Source organism: Microcaecilia unicolor, chromosome 7 (assembly GCF_901765095.1).
Source record: "Microcaecilia unicolor chromosome 7, aMicUni1.1, whole genome shotgun sequence".
In the NCBI taxonomy this organism is placed as follows: Eukaryota; Metazoa; Chordata; class Amphibia; order Gymnophiona; family Siphonopidae; genus Microcaecilia; species Microcaecilia unicolor.
In genome coordinates, this window is record NC_044037.1 from 297,695,106 (window position 1) to 297,704,006 (window position 8,901).

The 8,901-nt window shown below is 47.3% G+C and overlaps 1 protein-coding gene across 7 annotated transcripts in view; it reads right to left on the minus strand.

Annotated features, from left to right (window-relative positions):
• Positions 1 to 6,601, minus strand: part of BIN1 (bridging integrator 1) — a 258,711-nt gene extending 252,110 nt beyond the window's left edge. For 4 of the 7 annotated variants that reach the window (XM_030210521.1, XM_030210522.1, XM_030210519.1 and 1 more), the window contains exon 1: positions 6,407 to 6,600. In XM_030210521.1, the coding sequence (XP_030066381.1) occupies positions 6,407 to 6,487 (81 nt within the window). In that variant the 5' untranslated portion in view covers positions 6,488 to 6,600. Of the gene's footprint in view, positions 1 to 6,406 lie in introns of all 7 variants that reach the window. The other 3 variants (XM_030210518.1, XM_030210517.1, XM_030210515.1) reach the window with 1 other exon arrangement.
• Positions 6,602 to 8,901: the final 2,300 nt, after the last annotated feature.

Below are 8,901 nucleotides of genomic sequence, written 5' to 3' on the forward strand. Positions count from 1 at the left end.
CGATCTGACGAAGAAGGGCAACCTTCGAAAGCTAATCGAGAAATGTATTAAGTTATGTCCAATAAAAAAGGTATCATCTTATTTTCTTTTCCATGTTTTATTTTGTTTGATTTCTATTGATAGCCTTTAAGAGTGGACTAACACGGCTACCACACCTCTCTACTACAGAACTACAAAAATCTGACAAACTGATACATAAGAACTGCACCCCCCCCCCCCCCCACACACACACACACACACCACCACCACCACCACCCTCAAAGCGTGGCTTCCACCATCTCCACTGGTAGACCATTTCAGACCTTACCTTTTTCCCCCCTTTATATTTCTTACAAGACATGCCCCAAGTCAACCACTCAGGTCCCCTTCAAAGTCAAGAAGATGAAAGGGAACATTTGAACATTAATTAAAAAAAAAAAAAAAGAAAAATTACAAGTATCAGTAAACGTGCTCTTCGGAGAGTAGTTTACATTTGGAATAAGCCACCCAATGATGTATTTATTTCTGTTCCATATACACAATCTTTAATCAAACAAAACAATTCCAAAAGAGTACAGACATAGGAAGTAAAATGGGGGGGGGGGGGGGGAATCTGTTTACGCTGTGACTGTATTACAGGTTATAGAAGCAGATTTTTAAACTACATTTTTTTTTTGTCTCTACACAAGGGAAGGAGGGTAAGAAAGAGCTCACAGAACAGCCAATAATTCACATGCTATTTTGTAATTTGTTTCTATTTTTTTTTACTCCTGGGGAAGTTTACCTATATTTTAGCCAACTCAAGTACAGAATTGCTGTCTGTTACAACGCGATGTGCTTCAGCCATTGAAGGGGACCCCTGTGATTGCCACAGTCACACTGTAGGCGATACCAGACGGAGGAACAGGAAATGGAAGAATCTTCTGAAGGGCATTAAAACCGAGCAACACCCTGCTCACCCCCAATACATTCTCTGCAAAAATAAAATGCCCAGAACAGCCAAGCTATAAACAGGGCCGCCGAGAGGGGGGGGGGGGCAGTGCCGGGGTCAGGCCGCTGGCGCTAGAGTTCCGGTCTCACCTGCCTGACTCCTCGGCTCCGGGCCCCCTGCATTCGAAGCGGCAGTCACAGATCGCCTCCCTTGGGGCCTTCCCTCCCTGTGTCCCGCCCTCACGGAAACCGGAAGTTACATCAGACGAGGGCGGGACACGAGGAGGGAAGGCCAGAAGAGAGGCGATTTCCGACTGCCGCCTTGAATGCAGGGGGCCCGGAGCCATGGAGGCAGGCAGGTAAGGCCGCAGACTGCAGCGGCAGGGGGAGCGGAGGCTAGTCTCTCAGTGGCCATGGCTATAAAGTGAATGTGTTTGCTTTAAGGACTTTCAGTTGTTTTTTTTCCCTCATGTGCCAAGACAACAGGAATGCAAAAAGCCTTTTTTAACAGACAGTCTGTGAACTGATGACAGGGAGTATTCATTTTCTAGACAACGAATGCCCTTGAGTGCAACAGTTTAATTTACTTACTAAGCTAATCATTTCTATAGCGCAACTAGGTGTACACAGCGCCGTACACATTATATACAGGTACTTTTCTCTGTCCCTAATTCATACAGGCGATACGGTGAATGCAGGCCTGGAATGAGAGACCATCCAGGTTCCCTCACTGGAACTACCTAAAAAAGATGAACAGGATCGATGTGCAAACACATCATCGTCCTGTACTCGAAGACTACAGGTGCCCACCACACAAAATTATGCGTACAAAATCTAGGTAGTCTTTTGGTGAGAAATATGCACAGTCATTTCCATGATTTTACCTGCCATGGCAACAATCATTTTCTATCTCTCCTGCCTATCCCTACAAATCCTTGAGGGGACCTCAGCGACCTGCCCGAGGGTCTGCAGCCTCATAGGATCTAACAAGAGATTTTTTTTGTTTCCTGCCCTGACAGACTGCAGATTCTGCTGTCTCAGGCGTTTCACAAACATCAGAGGTGGTCCAAACTGAGTATTTGCAGCTGGCAGAGAATCCTGGGGGGGTTGAAGATCATCAGTGACACGGGGGGGGGGGGGGGGGGGGGATTACAGCAGCTAAAACACTTTCTACATCTCCTCCCTAGCTGTCAGATGAAAGACTGGGGCTGAGATTGACTTGCAAATAAGCAATGTGGGTGCTGGTAAAAATAAATCAGTTAAAAATGTAACCGGCTTACTAGTGTCTGCCTTCAGGCCCAGTTCGTTGCAGCATTACTCATAATGTGTGGCTTCCTTTTTACGCAGTTCTCTCCAATCCTGCAGGATGGAGCCTGCCCTTTACCCCTAACCTATGCGAACCCTTCAAGGCCCCAAGGAAAGGAAGAGGAAATGAATCCAATAGCAGAAGTGTCGGGATATACAAAAACCAAATGCGTCTAGTTATCCTCTATTACCCTGTAGACCCCAAAACACAGCTCGTGTTAACACGGGATCTCTTATAACGTGGTTAAAGGTTAAACCAAGGTTTGGATTTGCGTTGGGAGTTTTTTTTTTTTTTTTTTGAGAGATTATATATTACTCTAGAGACCCAATATAACACTGTCAAGATATTATGGGGTCAGTGCAGTTACCTTGACACTACAGCTGTGGTCTAAAGGTCAGCGCTCCGTTTCCTAATGCAAGCATAACGCAAAAAATGTTGCCCCCCAACGCTGTTGGCAAATAGCATGCAAAGAGGCCAAGTACTCCAGACACAGGCACACATGAGTCTGCCCAACTGGCATGCATCACTTTGCATGCACATGCATCGACATATATGACGGAATTCTACCACATGCATAAAATAACAAATTGTGTACGCATACACAATCTGATGAATGCCGATAACACATTTGTCAACAGTCCTTCACATTACTGTCTCCAGCATGCCTCCCCTCAGCTGTCTTTTTCAGTTCTTTTTTTAACCCACCCTCTTCACGGAAGCCCAAAAAAGCTGCAGGTCACTTTGCTCACAGGAAAAGGGAAGAACGGTATTAAATCCTCACTAACCCTCCTGCAAGAACAAGCTGACCCTTTTATTATTATTAACATTTGTATAGCGCTACCAGACGCACGCCGCGCTGAACACCTGACACAAAGAGACAGTCGCTGCTCAATAGAGCTTACAATCTACTCTTCCTCAAACCTTGGAGCCAATTCTGAAAGCTAGCGCGGGCCGAAGCACATGATTAGTGAGGGGTGTGTGTGTGCGCACAAGTTTTTGGGTGTAATGCAGAAAAGGATTTTGTGCACAAGTTAGCCCTGCAAAAAAAAACGCACAAAAGACACCAGCATATTAAAATGAGTGGTAATAAGTCTAGTAGTTATTTGGCCCCGAGATGTACCAACTAAGACAAGCATAATAGGTCTGAAGAGGCATAGAAGGGTGATTTCCTTCCAGGGCCTCCAAGAGACAGCCCGACCAGAACTGGACCACCGTAAGCCACCCCACCCTCACTCACACCATCGCTCCCGCCCCCTTACCTTTCTGTCTTTGCTTACAAAGAGGGACCTGGGCCCGGCGCCAGCAAGCCGCTTCCTGCGAGCCTGCTCCCACTGTCTGTCCGTGCCAGGACCCAGATGACTGCATTAACGCGATATGCACTAATGCAATCAACTGGATCCTGCGAGGCATTCAGAAGCAGGGGAAGATAACATTGGAAGCAAGCGGCAAGAAGAAGCTTGCCAGTGCCTCCCCCTCCCCCAGCAGCCCTGGGTCCTTCCTCTGCAGTAGGGTCTCAGCATGTAACGCCAGTTTCTTCTGTTTGCTGTAGCTACAACAGATTGGATGTGATGGTTCTACGCACAGTTCTGGGCAGAAAAAAAACATTGTTTCCCCCAGATTCTATATATGGAGACTAAAGTTGAGCGTGCAAATTTGGGCAAACAGAACAGGCAACTTAAAATTGTTTAACAAAACCAATGGGCACTGATAAATTGGCTAATAACAAGCAGTGGAGGAGTAGCCTGGTGGTTAGTGCAGCGAACTCTGATCCTGGGGAACTGGGTCCGATTCCCACTGCAGCTCCTTGTGACTCTGGGCAAGTCACTTAACCCTCCGTTGTCCCAGGTACAAATAAGTACCTGTACATAATATGTAAACCGCTTTGAATGTAGTTGGAAAACCCACAGAAATGTGGTATATAAGTCCCATTCCCTTTCCTCTCCCCCTAATTGGCACTAATTAGAATTTACACATGCAACTTTAAGCATATACTGTCAAGTGTTGCACATCAATTCTAAAGCATGGATCTCAAAAGGAGTGCGGCCATGGGCGGAGCATGGAAATTCCTAGAAATGACATGCACTGTTAAAAGAATACGCCAGATCTGCACCTAAGTTAGGAGTGGGCATTAGATTTCAGTTGGTGTAAATGGTCATGCCTGAATTTAGTCGCAAGTTATAGAATAGCGCTAAGTGTGTTTTTTTTTCCTCTGCTGAGTTTTTCAGTGGCATAAAAAAATCTAGTCTTATATGAATAAATACCAGCATCACACAAAATTTTCCTGCAGGTATTTATCTGCAGAACAAGGGATGGGACTTGATATACCTAATGGAAGCCTTTCTGTGGTTACAATCAAAGTGGTTTATATATTTATATACAGGTACTTATTTTGTACCTGGGGCAACGGAGGGTTAAGTGACTTGCCCAGAGTCACAAGGAGCTGCAGTAGGAATCGAACCCAGTTCCCCAGGATCCAAGTCCACTGCACTAACCACTAGGCTACTCCTCCACTAGCAACATTCCATGTGGAAGCCTGCCCTTGCAGATCAGCAATGCGGCCGCGCAGGCTTCTGTTTCTGCGAGTCTGACGTCCTGCATGTATGTGCAGGACGTCAGACTCACAGAAACAGAAGCCTACGCAGCTGCGTTGCTGATCTGCAAGGGCAGGCTTCTACATGGAATGATGCTAGTGGAATAGCAACATTAACATTCCATGCAGAATCTCAAATAGTAGCAAAATTCCATGTAGACTCTCAAATAGGGAAAGGGAACTGGGACTTGATATACCGCCCTTCTGAGGTGTTTTTTGCAACTACATTCAAAGCAGTTTACATATATTCAGGTACTTATTTTGTACCTGGGGCAATGGAGGATTTGTGGCATGCGCAGAGCAGCCAGTATAACGCTTGGCTGCTCTGCACATGCTTTAGGCGCTGATTAACGACGGGTTTAACGATGCTGTGATACATCCTACTTTGCAATACCGCTCCGAACATTTCTGGAGTGTTTTTGTAGTGCATTCCTCGTTTTTTTTTTTTTAAATCGTTAAGCACTTTTACGTTTCTTATTTTTTAACCTTTGGTTGATGCATCTGGCCCTAAGTGACTTGCCCAGAGTAACCAGGAGCTGCAGTGGGAATCTAACTCAGTTCACCAGACTAACATTCCAGCGCATGGGATGTAAACTGATACTTTGTTTTGCTCTCCATGCAGTTTGTGCCCATAGGATTAGATTACAGTGTTGGACTCATCCTTGTCTTTCTGTGCATCCATGCAGACTAGCTAATGCTTGTATTTGAATTTATTTAACCTGGTTCCCCAGGATCTGAGCCCACTACCGAGTAAAGAGTAGTGGGTATAGAACCCGGTTCCCCTGGTCTGCAACCACAATTGACCAGTGGGCCACTCCTCCTCCACTCTGCGGATTTTAACGTGCTGTGTGTGCACCGTCTACCGAGGCTTTTCACAGAGCTTGAGCAAAAAAAAAACCCTCATTTCTACATAATGCACAACCGTGCACTAGGCTTTGTATACAAGGTTAGTTAGCTACACACGTTATGCATCAGGCCCTATAAGTGGGGCTACAAGAGATGTGAAAGAATAATATAATAAAATGCTGAAAATCAAACGTACGAGTTCCTGGTCTCACTACAGCTAGGTTTTGTAAAGCGTCTAAATGAAAACCCCAGATTTGTTGTAGGCCAGATGTGTCAAAGGCTGTCCCCTCCCACCCCACCTCCCCATTTTGTGCTGTGGGGGGAAACGATGAGTATACCTGACAAGTGCTCCGAGACAATACCATCTGTATCTTTACATTTGATAAAAGTTTTTTTCCTTGCCACATAAAACTCATTCACTGACCATCAAACCAAACAGCTGGAAAGATCCCACATAATCCGAATCATGGCAAAAGCACCGACAAAACCCACAGCTCAGCAGATCTACACCAGGAAAGGACACGATCCCCCCCCCCCCCCCGAAAGACACGATCACCCTCCACCCCCCCCCCCCCCCCGAAAGACACGATCACCCTCCACCCCCCCCCCCCAAAGATTAGAAGGTCTTTTACTATCTGCAAAATGACAGAAGAGCCCCTGACACCTCTAAAGGAACCAAATCCGACAGGAAGAAAGGGCTTCCCTTTAGCTAGTAGCCCAGATCCCACCTCGGTAGCCAGCTGTCAGTCGCTTACCTTCTCCTGCGCCCGGGTCAGCTTCTTCTGCATGTTGCTGGCCAGCTTCCCCGCACTCACTCCCTTGCCCAGCTCAGCCATCTTGTCTTCCCTTCAACCGGAGGAGGAGGAGGAGGCGAGGGGACCAGGGAATCCTTCCTTCCACAGCCACAGCAGGAGCTCCAGCCCACCCCTCCCCCCTCTACCGGAGTGCCCGGCAGGCGGGCTGGACGCAGCCTTTTAAAGCCACAGCCCCCGCCGGGCCGGACTGCTTCTTAAAGGGACAGTGCACGCTGCCCCGGGAGCTCGGCTCAGGCGGGACGATCGGGCGCTAGACAGACTGACCACCTCGGGGCCAGAGTTTCCAGCGCCGGGCGACTGGGTTTCCACGCGTGCTTTCTTCTTACGGGTTTCTCCGTCAGAGGCTGCTGCGAGCGCTGCGGGCACGAAAGGGTGCCGAGAGGGGGCAGCGTGGGATCTGCGTCGGCTGCGGGGAGCCTGGGGATTGTAGTTTGCGTCGGATTCTGCAAGAGAGCATGGCTGCTCCTAGGAACTGAAGGGAGAGGGGAGGGAGGGGGAAGGGGTTCTCCTCCCCCACTATAAAACATTACATTTATTTGTATCTGATTTGGGCTACAAAGTTTTTGCTGCTGAGATTTCAGTTTGTCCCAGGGTCGCTTTTTATGTCTATGACACGGAGCCCATGGACTCAGCAGAGCTGCTGCATCGCCAGACATCTGCCCAGGAGAGAGAGCTTTGAATTAATTGGGGAAAATGCAGCTTAAACAAACGTCAGCAAAACATGCTTTAACCAGCCCTGCATCAACTAAGCAGTTTGGGGGCTAGAGCTCACAGCTTTTTTTGAATGAGAAAAATCTGTCACCAGAGCAGACCCTACCCACGTTCTGTCCCTGCCCCAACGGTGAGGGCAGCAGCGGTGCCAGCTTCAGCAAATTGTGCTCCCCCTCCCCTCCCCTCCCTGTAGCCTGCAAGGTCTTGTATAATTATACTACAGCAAGAGACCCTCACTGGATCCACCGGAAGGGTGGAAGGCCAGATTTTAGGACTCAGGCTGTAAAAATACCAGCTAGGTTTAAAAATCTATGACTGGCTGCGCAAGGACTTGCTTTTCCTGTAAGTTAATATGTGTCCCCGCTTGGGATCCATCCACTGGAATAGTGGTGGGTCAATTTACATACCTTAAATAGCGAAAACAACTGAAAAAGTACTGACTAGGCCAAACAACAAGAAAGTGATTTAATATTTGAGAATCTGCAAAAAGCAGGTCTGAACAATGAGTCCTGACACAAACTGGTACAACTGTCACTTTAAATCAGATGAACAAAATGGAGTTTATTAGTTTTGTATAAAAGGCTACAGAGGTTATACAGAGTTCTCAAGATGGTGTGAAAAGTATTGCGACACAGACAGATGTGGAACTGTTATCTCAACGCTTCCCAAAACATGCTGATAAGACTGCGTGGGAAAGTATCATCTCAGAAATTGAGAGCTAGGTATCTCACCATAGACTTCTATGGAGAGGTTTGTGTATAAAAGAGGGGACAAATTGCCATAGCTTTGGAATTTTCCCCAACGCTTCTGTCAGACGGCAGGGCTCTGTCCGGTTGTATCCAGAATCTGTCTGCTGAATGTACCTGATTAAAGTCTGATGTGCAAATAAAATCCTTATTCGAAATGATGATTTGTGGGCTTAACTTAATGATGAAAGGCTGTAAGTATAAATGCTTCTGCTGTATCAGGCTATCACTCGCTGCATTATATAACTTGTAACCTAAATCCAGTTTGTCATAAGGCTGGTATCTGTTCCTTGCCAGTGCTGAGAGGCGGACTAATGCGGGTCTCTTAGGTCTAACGTCTCTCTCAGTGGCAACTCCTCTTAGAACTTCACAACCCCCTGATTGCCCCAGTTCTAGGGCTATTTAGAGATGGAGTCAGATTAAGGTCATTTAAGCCTTCTTGGGGGGGGGCTCGGGACCCCTTAATTCTAAACAGTCTGAATTCTTCAACCCTCATTGAGAAACAGCCCCCTAACACACAGTTAATTCACACCTGTATTTTGCATCTATCAGGGCTTAATTTGTAAAGGAAAAAGACGTGGAGCTGAGAGAGGAGGGTGTGAGCCAGGGGCAGGATAAACAGAGATGAGGAGATGGCCTGTGGCAGACTGTTCACTCCTGGCCTTTTTCCTGCAGACTTCCTGGAAGGAAGGAAGGGACTGGAACAGAAAAGGGGCCAGCTCTGTGGGTGCTGAGCACACCCAGTATTCAGCAAACGCCTTTGTTTATGTCCAGGGAGGGGTAATTTGCATTGTATTTGGCACTCCCAACTCCATCATTTTGAAATCTTGGCACCTATGAGCAGAACGCCCTCTGTTGCTCTGGAGGCCAGGGGACAGCAACCACAGTCCTCGAGGGCCACAATCCATTCAGGTTTTCACAGGGCCTCCGAGAGACAAAGCTGGGGCCAGGGCAAGGCTGTCACTGCTTCCCCCCCCC